The sequence below is a fragment of the Mus musculus genome, chromosome 12, assembly GCF_000001635.26.
Source record: "Mus musculus strain C57BL/6J chromosome 12, GRCm38.p6 C57BL/6J".
NCBI lineage: Eukaryota > Metazoa > Chordata > Mammalia > Rodentia > Muridae > Mus > Mus musculus.
In genome coordinates, this window is record NC_000078.6 from 100149644 (window position 1) to 100168726 (window position 19083).

Consider the following 19083-nt stretch of genomic DNA (forward strand, 5'->3'; position numbering starts at 1 on the left):
GAGACAGAGATCAGGAAGGAGTTCAAGGCTGCTCTCTGCTACACAGCAGGCCTCTCTTTTGATCAACTGGCTAAACGAACATCCAGATGTCTAGCTGATTGTTAAGAACACTCAAGAAAGAACCATCGAGTGTAAAAGAGCCCTGTATCCCTGTATCTGAGAGCACGACGCACCAGGGTTTCTCGGCTTCCTTCTGGTCGTCCCTGATGCTCCGGGAAGCCCTGTCCTTCCCAGCCTCTGTGTCTGACTCAGAGCCGCTGCTGCTCAACTGCTCGTGCCTCCTCTTGGTTTTCCTGTGGTGCTGATGCTTCCGTCTCTTCTTTTTCTCCTTCTTCTTCTTCCTGCTTGTCTGTGCGAGCTTCTCGCTAGTGTTGCTCTCACCTGAGAGCTCTGACTTCAGAGGACTCCTGTTGGAAAAACCAACACTATTGTTTAAAAGAGAAGCAGGAAAATAAAATCACACTGACAAATAATGAGCAAGAAGCACGAATGCCGGCACCTGCCCACTCCTAGCCCGTATGCTACATGGTACCTTCCTGGATAAAACTCACCTTAGAGACCTCAGGACTGCAGCCAAGTCAAAGCAGGTGAGGAAACTCTCCTAACACTCTCTAAGCCAGTGCTTGTCACTCTTCCCCACGCTGTGACCGTTAGAGCAGTTCCACACGCTGCGGTGACCCCAACCATAACACTGTTGCTACTTCATGACTGTCACTTCTCCTACTGTTATAAATCATAACATACATATCTGTGTTTTCCGACGGTTTTAGGCAAGCCCTGTGAAAGGGCCATTTGATCCCCCAGGGGGCTGTGGCCCACAGGTTGAGAACTGCCGCTCTAAACCCTTTTCTCCCTATGTACACAGTCGTAATGGAAGCGATCTACCAGTTGCTCTATCAAACTGTGTGGCAACATTACGAGAGGATTGCTATTAACCCAGTGAACATGCTAAGGGAAGAAAGGCTTTACTGTGGTCATGGCCCTTCTTTGTAAAGGTGACAGCAGCTCTTCTTCCTCAGAGAAGGGGAGCCAATCATGAACTCCCTCCTGGTCGTCAGCTATCGTTTCCAGAGGCTTCCTGTGTATGTGGAATAGGAGGCTTTCCCCATGTTAATGAGCCCAGCTAGTCTATATTTACGAACGTACATTTCTCAGTTCAATGGTCTACAAAACTTCTTTCACAGCCACAGAAGATGTGTGTCATCCGGCTCCCCAATGAGCCTAGGAGATTCAGCCTCTGTTATCTTATATCAGCTATTTTTATCCTTGTTGAAAATGAAACTAAAGAAATACCCAAATTAACAATATTCTAAAGGTCACTAATGAGGTCAATGAAGTCACCAGAGAGTCACAATGATGCAATTTCCCTCATGGCCTAATTATAAGCATTAACTATGTCATGGACTTTTGCTATACAAAAGGCAGGATCCATAGGAGTTAGGAAGATGGTCACAGATTGCCTGGTCCACTGGGAGCAAAACGAACTCTACTCAGCTCTTCCCCACCCAGGGCTTTTAGGGAGCATCACTAAAGCTAAGCTATGAACGCAGCACAAGACTAAACCCACCTGATAAAAGAGTACCTTGGCGGTGGTGACCCTTCAGAAGCAAGGGCTGTGACCTCTTCAGTTTGTCGGCTCAGAGAAGTTAGATTTCCAACACGAAAGCTTGGGTTGCTCAGCCAATCTAACTCTGCACATGCAAGAGAGAAAATCAAAAGACAACGTTAGTACCACAGGCCTTCTAGCCCAGGAAACCACCCATGTTATCAACTGGCATCTGCATTCACAGCCCTTATCAGCCAGTATCTTGTGCAGTCCGCAGAAACCAAGTGGAATCCATGAAATTTTTATTTCACAGGGCATGATGCTTTAGCACATTCTAAAATATTTAAGATTGAAATCTTCTTGCAATATCAGGCTGTGGCTTGAATAAAAGCCACGTGGTGAAAGTGGTCTGAAAGACAAAATTTCATGCATGCCGGAACATCTCAATGCATCTGGTCTTAGAAAATCAGTTCTCTTCCCACAGGAAGACACACTGGAGACAGCGACAGGACCACGAGATCAAGTCCACCCTGGGCTACTCGGAGAGTTCTAGGCCAGCTTCACACCTGACAAGATCCTGTGTCCACTGCTTGCCATCTGAAGGGATGGGTACCACTCAAGAGACACTCCATGCTCTCTACACTAATGCAGTCAAGAGCAAACTTGTTCTTGTATCAGTATCCTTTGGAAATACAAATGCTAAACTTTAATACTAAAATGTATTAACATTAAAAATTATTTCTGGATAGTGCAATTAAATGTTGATAATCTTTAGCGTATCTATAATTTCTAACTTCCTTTTTTAATGATTTATTTACTTTTATGTGCATTGGTGTTTTGCCTCTGGAACAAAACATTGGTGGTGTCTGCCCTCTGGAGCTGGGGTTACAGACAGCTGTAAGCTGCAATGTAGGTGCTGGGAATTAATCCCAAGTCCTCTGAAAGAATAACGAGTGCTCTTAACTGCTGATCCATCTCTCCAGCTCCCTCAACCTTTTAAATAATTTCTATTGCATTATTTATTTAGTTGGGGGGAGACCAGAGGATAACTTTTGAGTGTGAGTTCCTTCCATCACGGAGGGCTCAGGGATTGAACTCAGGTCATCACACTTGGTGACAAGCGCTTTCACTAACTAGCCTAGCCATCTCTCTGTCCCTCTAACTTCTAACAAGCAAGTCTCTCTACATTTCTTACTTTACAACTCTCCCGAGTCCTCCCCACGTTTCTAAGCCTTAACTGTGGGACGAAGGAAAGAAGCACGGGATGGCACGTGGAGGAGCCACAGAAAGGCCTTGCTCCCTCACATGCTGGGAATGCAAAGGCTTGGACATACAAGAGGACAGCAGCTGAGACGTCAAGTGATGTATCATAAAATTCACCCCTGCAGCAACAACAACAGCTTTGAGTATATTTAGGAGTGTGCAGCCACCTCCGTAACTGTACATTTTCATCCTCCTGTGAAGAATAGCCCTGACTTGTTCCTCACCCCCATGCTCTACCGCCCGCCGTCCGCCTCAGCCTTATGTAATCACTCATCTCCCTTCTGTCTCCATGGATTTACCTGCTTGGTACATTTCATATAAACAAGCTTACACGCTCTGTGGTGTTTTGTAAACTGGCTTTTTTCACCTTCTGGTTTGCAAGGTTCATTCAAGCTACATCCATACATCATTATATCATTCTTTCTTACTGCTAAACAATACAGCATTTGACGGATGTAACATACTGCGTCTATCATCGGCCAGCTGTCACGTGGGTTATTTCTTTTCTGTGGCTACTGTGACAATGCTGCTAAGAGCATTCATACACAAGCTCTCCAGGGTGGATATTTAGACAACTGCTAGGTGATATCGTAAAGCACATCGACATTCCAAGGAACTGACAAGACCATGTGTTTTACCAAGTAGCTGCATCATCTGACTCCCATTAACAGCGCACGAGGGTTCCATCTTTATGCATATAACTAACATTTCTGGTTGCTTTTCCAATTATCATCATCCTAGCAGGTAGGATGTTACTTCATTGTGGCTTTGTTTTCATTTCCCTTATGATGATAATAATGTCAACATCTTTTTACTTAGATATTGTCCATCTATGTATTCTCCAGAGAAATGACTATTCTAATCATGTACCTATTTCTAAATATGGTCCTCTTAGTATTGAGCTCCACAAGTTTGTTTGTTTGTTTGTTTGTTTATATTCTGGAATCTAGTCCCCCATGGTAACTGCACATTAATAAAGAGAGGAAGACAGCAAGCGAGCTCCCTGAAGACTCTGCCACAGTCCCAGCAGCTAGGGCGATGCTCCCAATAGAGCAGGTGGTCAACAAATAATTGCAGGAAAGAGGGATGAGGAAGGGAAGATTCCAAAGGAGAAAATAAATATTTAAAACCAGGGGGAAAAAATAATGTAAGTGCCCACGGTAGGCCAACACCAGGATAGGCATGTACGGCCACACATCTTTCAATCCTCATAACTAGTTCTAGGGAAGTACTGTACCCTACTTTACAGACGTGGAAATAGGGCTCAAAGGGAGTAAGGAATTTATAAGGCCCTATCTAGTAAATGCTGAACAACTGCTCTACAGTCTTTTTCCGTCTCCATGTTCTGAGATTCGTTCCTTTCCCTTGGGCCTAACTCCTGGCAAGAGCTAAGTGAAAATAGTCCTTGTTGCTCACTGAGATCGGAATATTTCCATAGCAGATTCTACCATAAACAAAGGGGAAGCGGGGAGAGATGGAACAAACGGTGCACAGGGAGAGATGTTCTCCCAGCATCCCAGTGGATCGTCACGCCACCAACACGCTAAACAGTGACAGCAGGTGAAGAAGTGTGGAGAAACACCAGCCTCTACACAAGGCTGCTGCGGTACAGTGTGTGAGGGTGTGTCTCTTCAATATTTATTTGAATTCGATCTGCTTTTTAATTGCTAATTCTTACAGCAGTATGCAGCAGTATGTAGCAGAGGGCTCTTGCCAGCAGGACTCTGGGGTTGCCATTTCTATGGCTTGAAACTGGGTTTCCTATTGTGTAAATCTTTCTCACCTGCCTAAGGCAATCTAGGATTGTATCTGATTGGCTGGGAAAAAAAAAAAAAAAAAAAAAACCAAGCTGATGACCCCATAGCTGGGCAGGAAGTAGAGGGCAGATCTTCCAGGGAGAGAGAGATGCTGGGAGAAGATGAAAGGTGGGAGATTCGACAGGGACGCGGAGGTGGACAGACCAGAGCGGAGCAGATAGACCTGGCCACATGGCCAGACACAGTACCAGGCAGGATCAGTTGGGTTAGAGTAGCTGGGAGAATGACCCCGCAAAACACCTAAGATTTTAAATATTAAAAAGCCTCTGTGTCATTATTTATATCGCTGGCGGGTTCGAAGTTGTCCCACTATACAAGGTAACACAGAGGACTCACCAAAGCCTTCAGAGAGGGCCTGTCAGGCTTCCTCTGAAAACAGCCAAGGGTTTGCCACATGCAGCCACTGAGGAAGAAGACCCTTCTAAAGAACTGAAGTCTCCACATGGCGGCTCAGAACCATCTATACCGAGGTCTGATGCCCTCTTCTGGTGTGCAGGCGAGCGAGCAGACAGAGCACTCGTATACATAAAATAAGTTAGTTAATTTTAAAAACCTGAAACTCTTGGGTTATGAACTCAGCTCTGAGACAGTGACCTGACAGGCCATCAACTGGACACACACATTACAAGTTCCAATCCCAGAAGCACTTGAGAGATGCTTCCACACCTCATCCACAGATTTTAAACTTTTTTTAACCAAGGAACTGTAAAACAAAACCTCTGAGTTCAACACAGAGAACAGGAACAGCAGGGATGCCCTGGCTGTGAGCTTGCTGCCTACGGAGGCTCAATGAATGGCCAAGGGCAAACACTGAAGCCTGGCTGTTCCTTTCTTCCACTAGGGCTCTGCACCATCCATACCATGGACTACTCTGAACTTCAACTAAAGTCTCCTGACGGGTACATAAGTAAGGCTGTCAGGGCAATTTCCAAATTGTGACTTCATTATCTGCTTGTCCATCTTCCTACACCATTCTATGCCAACTCAAATCCTGCTAAGGAGAGGTTAATCATTGTTAGTGTGGCAAGGGCGTATGACTTCCATTACAGCTCTGGAGATAAAGGCAGATCTCTATGACTTTGAGGCCCATTTAAAAACAAAACAAAACAAAAAATGGCAATTAACAAACAACAAACAAACAAACAAACAAACCCAGGGCTGGGGAAATGGCCCCATGGTGGAGAGCACCAGCTGTTCTTCCAGAGGATCCCAGTTTGACCCCCAGAACCCACGTGGCAGCTCACAGGCATTTGTAACTCAGTTCCAAGGAATCTAACAGAGCCTCTTCTAGCCTCTTAGGACAGCAGGCACACAAGTGCCACAGACCTCCATGCAGACAAAACACATACATACATACATACATACATACATACATACACACTCATACATACATACATGCAAACACAACAACTGGTCTGCAAGTCTTTCATCCTTGTTTCCAGCTCCCCCTCCTGCTCATCTCTTACAAACTAGAAGCACCTTGAGGGTGGGAGCCGTTACTACTCACTCCCACACTATCACAGTGCCATAGCATAAAATACCGACTCAATAAGTTGAAATGCAGAGGATGTGAAGTCTGTCTTTATCTTCACACCAAAGGCTCTAACCTCCTCCAAAAGTCCAATCAAAGTATGAAGTGCAGCCGTCATATGACTCGTCTATTCCTTACAGCAACTGTGTAGTCAGTCATTAGATTACCTGCTATGTACCCTAGCACAATTCCAGGTACTGGGGAGACCGTGATGGACAAGACAGCGTCCGCTCATATGATGCTTATACTTGATCATATCCTTGCCTGTCAGATGACACACCTGAGATGTGAGATTCAATTTTTAGTGACACAGAATCCTGGACAGAAATATCTAACATTAAATGACATTTTATTCATCAGATTGCTAAGTCCTTTTCTTTTTCTTTTTTCTTTTTTGCTTTGATATTAGTTTGAAGTTACAAATGCTTGTGAGCTGCCATGTGGGTGTGCTAGGAATTGAACCTGGGTCCTCTGGAAGAGCAATCAGTGCTTTTAACTGATGAACCATCTCTCCAGGCTACCAAGTCCCTTTCAGTGGTTACTTACAACCTCCTAACTTAGAGAGCCTGACAGAAATCAAGTCTGTACTTATTACCACTAAGCAGGGTGCTGTGTGTGTGTGTGTGTGTGTGTGCACTTACATCACTAAGGAGGGTGTAGTACATATGTACTTTCATCACTATGCAGGGTGTCATATATTATATGTGTACTCGAATCACTAAGCAGGTAGACTATACTACAGAAAGGAACAGCAGGAAAGCAAGCAGCTGGAGCCTGAGAGGGATCTGGAAGACCCAACCTCTGGGGATCAGCACAGAAATCTCAGGTTAGCAACTGCTGAGAGCCTGGCACCGTACTTCACACACCCATGCATATGAGAAAGGAAAAGAGGGAAATAACCTCCTCAACGCCACGTCACGTGCTGCCCACCCACTGCCGGGATATAGAGCACCTACACACACCTTCAGAGAAATCTGACAGAGGTAAGCTAACAGCCCATCACCGAGGACTCACTGACATACCTCTGTGGTGAGCTTACTAAGACACTTTACTAACCCTCCATCTCCACTGAAAAGGCCTGCGTTCAGTTCCACCAAAGGCAGAGGGGCAAGCCAGCATGAATAAGCTTCTAAACTAGGTAACTTTATAAGTGGGTATCACATCCAAGTTCAATATCCATTTCTGTACCTTGTCCTAACAATGTAGCCCTGGCTTCTAGTCTGTTTAAGTGAACTCAGAGATGAGGGGCCACTCCTCCAGGGGTAAATCATTCAAACAGCATTTCCAAGGCTGATGGTAAAAATGAGTTAGCAATCACATTAATGAAGATATTTGTTCTCTTGAGAATAAGCCGTTCATTTTGATTAGGACTGCCATTTTCTGATTGCTGGAAGCTCGAACTCACTTGTACAAAAAGCACCAGCAAACACAGGTAAGAATGGCATTCAAGGTGTCGACGTTTTCCTGGGAGTTGATCTACCCCATGAAGCAGCCCAGGAACTGCGAAGATGTTTAAATCACAAGATTCCCAACCCTGTCATAAAAAATTATAATGCAAGTTCTAGAGTCAGAAGAAACTCTTTGAGTCTCTTTTGCTCATTCAAGGTGATTACACACTGGAGGCTAATCTGGGTCCCAGTGAGACCCTGTCACAAGAATATAAAAAACATCACTGCAAAATTATCAGATGAAGGTGTAATGGCATGGTTGGAAAGACGGGTCAGTGATTAAGCACACTGGTTGTTCTTCAAAGGACCAAGGTTTGATTTCCAGCATCTACATGGAGGCTCACAACCATCTTAACTCTAATCCCAGGGGATCTGATGCCCAACACGGACCCCCTTAATATCACTGAAATCAAAGATTGGACCCTCCTGATAGGACTTAATATTTGTGCAGCACTCCAAACAAGCTACCCTCAACAACAAAAAGTATATAGCTAGATCTTATCGGCTCTTTAAATCTAATTATCAGTTCCCAGGAAATAATGGGATGGATAAATAAAGGAGCAAGTTACAGGAAGATTTAGCGGGAAACATCTTCAGGATGGATAACCAGCTTCCTCAACAAATATATCACCTGAGAAAATACAAGAGCAGAGAAACTGTTTCATACTCAAGGGGACCTACGGGTACATGCAGAAAATGCAGTGTGCCTGGACATGGGAGCACTTGCCTTTAATCCCAACACTAGGAAGGCAGATCTCTGTGGGTTTCTGGCCAACTCTCTGTCTTAGTCAGGGTCTCTAGTCCTGCACAGACATGACCGAGAAGCAAGCTGGGAAGGAAAGGGTTTATTCAGCTTACACTTCCACACTGCTGTTCATCACCAAGGAAGTCAGGACTGGAACTCAAGCAGGTCAGGAAGCAGGAGCTGATGCAGAGGCCATGGAGGGATGTTTCTTACTGGCTTGCTCAGCTTGCTCTCTTATAGAACTCAAGACTACCAGCCCAGGGATGGCACCACCCACAATGGATCCTCCCACCCTTGATCACTAACTGAGAAAATGCCTTACAGCTGGATCTCATGGAGGCCTTTCCTCAAGGGAGGCTCCATTCTCTGTGATAACTCCAGCTTGTGTCAAGTTGACACACAAAACCAGCCAGTACACCCCCTCTCTCAGAGAGAGAGAGAGAGAGAAGACAGAGAGAAAAGGAAGACAGAGAGAAAGAAGAGAGAGAAAGGAGAGAGAGAGAGAATTCTGACTTCTTTTGGATCCCTATAAGCAAACCAACCGTAAAGAAAGCTGAACAGTAACTCATAGTTAAATAATATATAGTTAATTTTCTTAACTATATTTTGTTTTGGTTTGGTCTTTTTTGAGATTAGGGTCTCTCTATGTTGTGGCCCAGGCTGTCCAAGAATTCACTACGTAGATCAAGCTGAGCTTGAATTCAGAGATCCACCTGCCTCTGCCTCCCAAGTGCTGAAATTAATGGTGTATGCCACCACTGCCAGCCCTTCAACTTGACCGTACACTTTCAGTATTAGATGTATTTTCTGCATTTACCTGCCATGGTTAACTTCATTATAGCTGACACTTGTCTTAGCATTTAAAATACGCACCCAGTTCTCTAATCCCATGCTTCTCTTCCACAGCCCCTTGAAGGTCCCTGAATTCTTATCTATACAAATCATATCCTCTTGAAGACCATTCCAAAATTCTGAACGTTTCATTTTTATGGTTGACTGTGGCTCATCTATGACATTTGTAGCATACTACCTTATACTGATTTGTTGCTGTTGTTACTTAGTTTCGTTCATGCAACAGGTTGCATTATCAATCCTGACACACTTATTGAATACGTCTATATTTTGGGCCTGTGTTTCTAATAAGTGTGCTACAATGAATAGACAGTCTCGGAATTTGTTGACGGTTACAATTTAGTAAGGAAAAATCAGAATTACGCCAACCACAATTGCAAGTATTTTAAGAGGGTTTCTTTTGCAATGGAGTTGTATCATTGCAGCTTCTAGGAGAATGAAGTCCAAAAATACGGTAATGTTAGCGCCAGACATCATCGTAGGCTTAGTTTCCCCTCCGCTTACTTGACCACCGTAGCGCCTGAAAGAGCCTCTGGCCCTACACTTCAGACAAGACCCAGAAGGCTTTGCAGCGCCGCGGAGAACTCTGGGATACAGGTGGATAAACAAAGCAAAGAAAAAAGGCCATGACCCAGGCCCGAAAATCTGCCATTAATTTAATGGATGTCTTTTTCGACTCTTTTGGGGTGCTTACCTTTCCTGAATGCCCCATCACCGGAGGCCTCACTTACGTCCGCAAAAGCCGGGAACAGCGCCATGATCACAGGCCGCACTACCACTCCTGCCTCAGAAATGGCGCCGTCTGGAGAGCTCTGGTTGGAGGACGGTGACTCGCGAGGCACTCTGGGAAATGTAGTTCTTCCTGCACTCTTTAAGGCTTAACTCCTGGGCAAGGCGGTGCGGAGACCCAAAGGGTAGAGAGGGGAGGAGGGAAGAGGGTGAGATTGAGGAAGAACAGTTTCCTTGTAGTTAGTGCCCTCCGGCTTCACTGAACAATGGACAAGCAGGAACCGGAAGAGGAAGTTGGGAGGGGGGAAGGTGTGGAAACTGGAATTCAGCTCCTCTGGTAAAAGCACATTGCCTCCTTTAAACTGGATCAAAGTAATCAAATTCTGTAAGATTCATTTTCCTCCTCTGCAAGATTGTGTGTGTGAGTGTATGTATACGTACACATATACATGTACAAATTGCAATTGTTTCACCCATAAGAAGCATTTAAAAGGTGGCTTTAAACTGGGTGTGGGGGCAAACCCCTTTTAAGTCCCAACACTCAGTGGTAGAGGCAAGTGGATCTCTGTGAGTTCGACACCAGCTGGTCTACATAGTAATTTCCATGAGAGTCAGAACTGTATAGAGACGATGTCTCAAAAAAAGCCAATAAAAAGAAAGAAAAGAAATGAAAAATTAGCTTCTATGTGAGATGTGACAAGTTCCACGGCAAAATGTAAGTGATCCAAATATAAGTTGTCATTTTAAATACCCTAGGAATACAGAAGAGTACAAAGTCCCAATAAGATAAAGGTCTTTGACAATAAATGCATATACTTACCTATAAAGTATTTTTGAGATTCCCCTACCAAAAAAAAAAAAAAGGTTGGGTGCAGGAGCCAATGAAATGGCTTAAATAATAAAGGTACTACCAAGCAAGCATGGATACCTGAGTTTCATCCAGGCTCCACAAAGTTGTCTTCTGACCTCCAAGTGCACAGGGCACCACAATAAAATAAAGTTTAGAAAAAAAAAAAAGCTAAACCCAGAGATGTGACTAATCATCTAAACAAAGGAATGGATGGAAACCTATCCAAGCAGCTCCGTGTACCATGTAAACTGTGTGTACCATGTAAACTGTGTGTGTCCAAAATAAATGTCCAAGTTTTCAGGTCCCTAAAAGTACTTGGAAAAAGGAGGCCAGTAGAATCCACTTGTCTTCAACTGTAAATCTCAAGTTCCGCCAAACCTGACAGGAAGTTATCTCAGTTGATTAAATCAATATCTGCATCAGGGCACGATGATGCTCACCTTTAATCTCAGCACTCTGGAGTCAGAGGCACTGGCACTCACTCTGTGAGTTTGAGGCCAGTCTGATCAACAAAGCAAGTTTCAGGACAGCCAGGGCTACACTGAGAAATCCTGTCTGTCTTAGTTAGGGTTTTACTGCTTTGAACAGACACCATGACCAAAGCAAGTCTTATAAAAAACAACATTTAATTGGGGCTGGCTTACAGGTTTAGAGGTTCAGTCCATTATCATCAAGGTGAGAGCATGGCAGTATCCAGGCAGGCATGGCACAGGAGGAGCTGAGAGTTCTATGCCTTCATCCAAAGGCTGCTAGTGGAAGACTGACTTCCAGCAACTAGGGTGAGGATCTTATGCCCACACCCACAGTGACACACCCATTCCAACCAGGTCAAACCTATTCCAACAAGGCCACACCTTCAGATGGTGCCACTCCCTGGTCCAAGGATATACAAACTATCACACTGTCTCAAAACAAAACAGAAAACAAAACTAACTAAAATGGTTACAGTCTTTCCCCAATGTTTCATCTCTTTCTATTCCAGAAAAATAAGAATTAAATGTGAAAGGCTTCAAAAAAATTTTGAAAGCCATGATAATGTATTGATAACAAGGAATCTTGCTGTAGTGGATATTTGTGTATTTACAAACATGTAAGAGACTTTTCGTAAGCAATTCATAAGGACAACTTAATATATAATCAAGTTACTGATACAGATTTCTAAAGTTTTGTTTTCTGGGAGGATTTTTACTTTTTTAAAATTTGTGTGTGTGTACGTGTGTGTGTGTCATTATGCTTATGTGGCAGGAGCTGATGGCCACTGAGACATCTCACCTGCCCTGTCTTTTGGTTTTAGTTTTGTTTTTGTTTTGGTTTTTTTTTTTTTTTGTTTTGTTTTTAGATAGATCTCAGTATGTAGTACAGGCTCAGACTCTTTATCCTCTTGCCTTTCTCTCAATTAAAACAAAACTTCACTTTTAGTGTAACATACGAGTAAATTTTGCAAAGGTTTAGCAGACACAGACATTTGTATGGAGTGTGTAGCTTTCACCCTAACAAATGTTGAAAAAACAGATTCTCTATGTAGCCTAGGCTGTCCTGGAACTCTCTGTGTAGATCAGGCTGGCCTCAAACTCACAGAGATCTGCCAGTCTCTGCTTCGCAAGTGTTGAGATTAAAGATATGTACCATAATGCCCAGTACATTTTGAAAACGTACAGAATTAATTTTCAGTGTAGCTGCCGCAGAGGCTGGAAATCCTGCTTGGTCTCCAATGTTTCTATGTGATCCTTTCCTGAAAAGCTGTGCTGACCTTTGGTTTAAATGATCAACGTTCGAGTGGTAAAGGCCAGTGCTTAAGAATACTTGCTGCTCTTACAGAGGACTTGGGTTGTTATTTTTGGGGTTTTTTTTTGTTTTGTTTTGTCTTGTTTTTGTTTTTGAGACAGGGTTTCTCTTTATAGCCCTGGCTGTCCTGGAACTCACTTTGTAGACCAGGCTGGCCTCGAACTCAGAAATCCGCCTGCCTCTGCCTCCTGAGTGCTGGGATTAAAGGCGTGTGCCACCACGCCTGGCAGGGTTGTTATTTTTTTTCAACATTTGTAAGGGTGAAAACTACGTGCTCCACACAAATGGGCATAGGACTAAATTTGCTATGGCTGTGATTGCCAGACCTTTACAAAATTTGCTACTAGGTTAAACTAAACGTTACGTATTGAACTAGACCTGGTGGCGCACACCTTTAATCCCAGCACTTGAAAGGCAGAGGCAAGTGGATCTCGAAGTTGAAGGCCAGCCTGGTTCTGCAGAGTGAATTCCAGGACAGCCAGGGCTACTTGGAGAAACCCTGTCTCAAGAAAATAGGAAAGTTTTGAATATTCTTTTCTGCCTAGAAAACCCATCACAAAGGACGTGAGAACCACTGACTTCACTGATCCTTACTCTAGCTTCCACGTGTAAACTCTGGGTATTTCCAGGGCGGGTGCCAGGGATTTCTCAACATAAACCAGAAATGGTTTCAGATCACCGATTGGCTCTATGGATATATGGCTAAGGGAAGAAGTGCGGTAGTTATTGTTATCAAGACCTCTGAAACCCATGACATCACATAGGTGACAGCGAGACCCCCATACCTGTTGCCAAGGCAGCAGCCACCATATTCACAGAATCCACTTGGCTCACCTCCCACCTTTACCTGTGACTATGTCACCATGCATATATAGAGAAAGGCCCCTCTGATCTCTCGATCTCTCTCTCTCTCCTTCCCTCCCCCCCCCTTCTCTTTCCACTGCCACTTTGCCCTTCTCTCTCTCAATAAACCTCACGTGGAACTGTTTGGCCTGGTGTGGTCTTTCTGGAGCTGGGAGACGATCACAACACTAGTAGCCACCCAGTGTGCGTGCAGAGTACAATGGCCCAGAAGATGAGGAAACTCAGCCAAGCAGAGAAAAAAAAGGAAAGGCCAGGTTCGAGTTGAAGAAGACCCCAGTGGTTTTGAACTGCTACTTCTTGATGCCCCTGGAACCCAGCCTCACTTCTGTGTGTTTGCTATAGAAAACCACCGAATATACTTATTTTTCCCATTTGGGGAATCAAATTCAAGTTCACTTTCTATCACTGCAACCCAAGGGTCTTAGAAACAGAACAAGTGAGTAAATTTCCACATGCTGGGTCATGGTCCCAGAATCTGGTCCTGTTCCCGGTCAGTTGGAATGATGACCTCTAAGCTGGTCTACTCAGGCTAGGCCAAAATCAGACTCCCTTTCATCTTTCTGCAAAAAAGAATCCACACTAACTCAGGGAAACTGGAGGAACAGGTCTATCTGCCCACTCCATCCTAAGGAATTTTTTGTTGGTCCCTATGAAGAAAACAAAAATATGCCCTTGGGAAACCAGAGCTAACAGCAAGAAAATAAAGGTCTGGATCTGTTTCAGCATGTGGAGGGGAGTGGGGGCAGGTTGAGGGTGGAGGGGAGTGGGGGCAGGTTAGGGGTGGAGGGGAGTGGGGGCAGGTTGGGGGTGGAGGGGAGTGGGGGCAGGTTGGGGGTGGAGGGGAGTGGGGGCAGGTTGGGGGTGGAGGGGAGTGGGGGCAGGTTGGGGGTGGAGGAGATTTTGCTTCTTACCTAATTTGTTTTCTTTGGAAGCAGTGTGTGTGTGTGTGTGTGTGTGTGTGTGTTTGGTGGGGGGTGGGTCTAAGATTGAAAAGTTGTGGGTTTTTTTTTTTTATTCAGATTTATTCTATTTTATACAGATGTGTCTGACCTGCTCGTTTATATGTGTACCACATGTGTACAGTTGCCCATGGAGGCCAGAAGGAGGCATCAAATCTCCTGGATTTGAATAGCCTGATCTAGACACTAGACATCTACAAAATCAGCTAGTGTTCTTAACCACTGAGCCATCTCTCCAGCCCAGGAAAGATGTTAGGTTTTAGTGGTCAGATACAATTCCTAAGATCATTCTTTGGTTAAATCTATAAATAAATGCATAATTTAAGATTCACACAGTCTACATTCTGTCTAAAATGAAAAAGGTTTTGAGAAGCCCCTCAGAAATACACAGAAAGAACCCAACCTGGGTCCTCTGTAAGAGCAGCAAGTGTTCTCAACTGCTGAGCCATCTCTCCAGCCCCAATGTGTATTTTTATAATTATACCCGTGACTATTTTTCCTCTTAATGTTTGGAGCATCTCAGTTCCTCACTGAGGAACCTCATAAACATGTAGTAGAGAAACCATTATACTTCATTCAAAGGATAGGCCCATGATCCACTTACCCAGTTCCCTCTGGCTAGATATTTAGCAGAATCCACTTCTTGTATCATCTCACCTTTGTTATCTAAGATTTCTCTAAAGTGTTCAGTGGTCCCAACAGGCATAAGATCTCAAGTGATAACTTGCCCACCAGTATTCTGGGGAGTACTTGTAACGCTGAAGTGATGGATGGTTGCTTCCCTGGTGCCCTAAGTGATAAAATGCACAACCAAGGACAGTAAGATGAGACTTCCTCAAAGACAAACAATTTCAAGTAATAAACCTGAGGCTCTGTATATACATTCCAGAAAGGTTCTGACTGCAGCCAATAGCACTCTGCATATACATTCCACAAAGGTTCTGACTACAGCCAATAGCACGCAGAGGCTTCTCCACAGGAAGTCCTGGCCTGAAGAGTGAAGTGCAAAGATGGTCCTCGTCAGAAGACAAACTCGTGATACATTTCTATTGAACACCTCATTTGCAATTGTGGAATCAGGTAACATTTCACCTTAGAAAATGAAGTGGGCATTCCAGTGCGCCAAGAGAGGCACCTGGTTTTGCAAACAGAAAACTATGGAAAGAAGCAGAAATTAAGACCAACAACTTCAGAGTATCAGAAAGACAGAAGCCACTGTCTGCTCCACATCAGGTTAGTTTCAGATTCCTTTGTTGGTAAAGATCAAAACAGCGCAAGTGTTGTGGTCGCATGAATTGAAACTGGAAATCTGATCTCCTCCTGACTAAGTCTTCAGAGGCACACTTGAGTTTGATGGTACAGTGTTTTAGCACACATGACTCCATTTTGATTCTTGGTTTAGTCCTCTGGGGGGCAATGCAGAAGCTTAGTCCAAAACTGCGATGACCTATAGTGTTTCTATGACATCTATGAATAAACAACAGTTTAAAAGCAGCACGGGAGAGGTAGAAACGGACCACCCCTCTGGAAGACTCTACAGAGGAAGAGCCATTTAACTGGGTCTTAAATTGTGAGGCATTTACTAAATAGGTAAATGAAAAAGACAAATGAGGAAATGGTGTGTGCAAAATTTCAAGTGTGCTCAAGGGTCCTCAGGGCAGACTGTGGCTGAGGTGACACGAGAGGGGCTGTAAAAGCCTGGAAGAATAGCCGGGAGGAGGGCCTAGATACTCCTGACGCTGTATAACAGAGAGTGTAGGGGCTTGAGAGATGGCTCAGTGGTTAAGAGCACTGGCTGCTCTTCCAGAGGACAGGAATTCAATTCCCAGCATGTACATGGCAGCTCACAACCATCTGTAATTCAAGTTTCAGGGAGTCCAACATCCTCTTCTAGTCTCTCTGGGCACGCCTGTATGTATGCAGGCAGAATATTCATACACATACCTTAAAAATAATAAATAATAAAAACAAAAATAATAAATGAATGAATGAATGAATAAATAAATATTTGTTGCCCCTAGGGGGAAGAAACATTAAACCCTTCAAATTCCCAAGTAATAAGATGGGAGAATAGGTAGGCCTTGATCGTAGCTAAGTTTAAGCTAACAACATCCTGGGAGGGGGAAGGAGGCCATTCCAGGAAGACCAGCTATGGGCTTGCACTGAAGAGGTTACTGGAGACTGACTCCCATCATGTCTGAGTAATGAAAAAACCAAATGAACAATAAGCCAAGAAACTTCCAGAATACGGCTGACTGAGCTTCCTAAGCAGGCAGAAGCTGCTGCGGCAGGAATGGTACATCTCAATTCCACAGGAAGGGGGCACACAAGCTCCATGTTAGGGACCCTGACAAAACTCACCCTCTGAGTCTTCTCATTTGGCTGATCCTGACGTCTAACATTTGTAATAAGACTGTAAGAGTAGACACAGTCATGAATATGCATGAGAGATTGGCTCCAGACTCTCCATGGATATAAAAAACAATGGAAGTCCCACTTAGGATGTATATGCCATTTCCACATAACCTACACACATCCTTTGGTATTCTTTGAATCCATCCAGACTACTTGTAATACCTAGGACACAGCCAGCCAACTACAGAGGCCACTTTCTGAATCCTGCAAGATTTTCTAGCAAATTATTGAATCCAGGCAGGTGTTAGGATCCCCAAATTTGCAGCCCTTTGTGTGTGTGTGTGGGGGGGGGTGCATGTGAATGCAGGTGTCAGCCGAAGCCAGAGGTACCAAGTCCCTTGGAGCAGAGTTACAGGTGTTTGCCAGCCAGCTGACGTGGGTACTGGGACCGGAACACAGGTCCTTCACTCTTAACCTCTGAGCCACCTCTCCAGCTCTTGATTCATATGTTCTTTTTAAAAGGTAAGAAGCCAGATCTCAAATCAGGACTTTCAAAGTCAAAGACCTCAGCAGTGAAAAATCATGTGATAGTGACTGTTATTCCAGCATAAAAGCAATCCTCTGCCTCATTATTGATGCTGACGTCATCGGACCTTCATCACGCAGCTTGAGTGGCTTGGGCCGGAAGAACCAGATCTTTCCTTGGTAGATTAAAAGGCGGCATGGAAGATGGAAGCCTGCCCGGTGCTTGTTCACAAGCCTCAGATGTTTAGTTAACTGATTCATGGGAGCAGGTTTTCAATGTCTCTCAAGAACACCAAGCCGCCGATTCCAGCTTCTGCCATCCCTACAGCATATGTCTGCATAATCTGTGGGGGATTCTACAGAAGATGCTGATCATGGCTTCCTCCATGACCTTCCAGTTAATTATCACTACTGAATCTTTAATGCTTTAAACATATACATCGCTTATTTTGCTTCCAAATCAGTGGCTTAATAAATGCCAACACACACATTAAAGTATATTAATCTTTCATATAGTTTTGAGTAGTCAAAAGTATATTAAACATTAAAATAAAATTAATTTCCACCTTCTCATTCTTAAGCTGCTGGCTAATGTCATTTTTAAAGCATGCTATCATGTTCTATGAATTGACATTTTGCTATGAATTAATGAGCTCGTATTTATTTACTGCCTCTGGTGTTACCCATTATGTTTTCAGTTGTTATAGAACACCATACATCATACTGTGAAAACCCAGGCAGTCAGATGAACTGTGATGGGTGGGGTCATGTACTAATGACAAAATGTACTAAGGTGATATCTTGAATATGCCAGGCAGCCTTGCTGGGGTCCATGATGGTGGGCTTAGGGGGAAAGCTAGCCCTCCTGCCCTTGAAGAACTGAAGGCCTGGTACCATGGTGCAAAAATCAAGACTCCCTAGAGTCTAAAGAACTGGCCAGAGGAGCTGGGATTTTGGGAGCTCTGCCTTGCATCCCTTGCAAACTTTTATAACTGTCAGGATGGCTATAACGGTCCACACCAAGACGGTGTGGCCAGGCAATCATTGTCTTTGACTATTTAACTAAGCCCGGACAGGGCTATGAGCACTATCTTGGGCTTTGTGTGTGGATTGAGCTCAGACAACACAGAGATAACATTCCCTTGGGGAGGGAATTTCCCGGCAACCCCTTGTCATGGCAGGAGAGCACCCTGTTCAGAACACTGTTTAGAACACGGGAAACGGCACAGGGAGGTGAGGCTGAGCATGGAAAGCTTGGAGATTCTCTGGGCCGCTCCCTAACCACAAAAGCCGTTCACAGAAGCACTGGAAGGAAGAGCGGGCGGGGGTGGTGGTGGGGGCTGGGGGGGGTGGAAGGGGGTGTGCGTGGGGAGGGGGCGGGGCGAGAGGGGATGTTGGGGGCGGGGAAGACGGAGTGCATATGGGCTCAGCAGGAATCCAACTGCAGCACCTGCCTGGCTAGCTGGCCGGGCTTTGGCAGTAAGCTACTGAGAGGAGACTCCCTACCGGCCTCTTCCAGGCAGCTCTGGCCACTCCAGCTATGCTCCTGCGTCTGCTCACACTGAGAAATGTACCGCTGGACTAGGAAGCGTTCCCAGGTTGTGGCTCAACGAGAACACACGTGCCTCGAATGCACGCCACCCTAGGTTCAACCTCCAGCACTCAAACAAAGAAACAAACAAAAAAAGGGAAGGGAGGGGAAGCTCTCTACTTAAGGGATTAAAGACAGAAGGCAAGACCTGTTACTGAAGCAGAAAAATTGCACCAGATCCATTTGCACAGTTGGCTCAAGAGCCTAAGCGCCCTGCGGCTAT

General features: G+C 44.6%; 1 protein-coding gene across 10 annotated transcripts in view; it reads right to left on the reverse strand.

Moving 5' to 3' along the window:
* The window catches only part of Nrde2 (nrde-2 necessary for RNA interference, domain containing), a 34965-nt gene extending 24194 nt beyond the window's left edge, over positions 1-10771 (reverse strand). For 3 of the 10 annotated variants that reach the window (NR_165260.1, NR_165261.1, NM_001377383.1), the window contains exons 1-3: positions 9897-10006; positions 1568-1691; positions 174-407 (exon numbers count right to left, since the gene is read on the reverse strand). Coding sequence is in view for 5 of the 10 variants with exons in the window: in NM_001377383.1 (NP_001364312.1) it covers positions 174-407; positions 1568-1691; positions 9897-9960 (422 nt within the window). In the remaining 5 variants the exon portion in view is untranslated. Of the gene's footprint in view, positions 1-173; positions 408-1567; positions 1692-6324; positions 6438-9896 lie in introns of all 10 variants that reach the window. The other 7 variants (XM_011244093.3, XM_030246668.1, XR_381516.4 and 4 more) reach the window with 5 other exon arrangements.
* Between the last annotated feature and the right edge of the window lie 8312 nt (positions 10772-19083).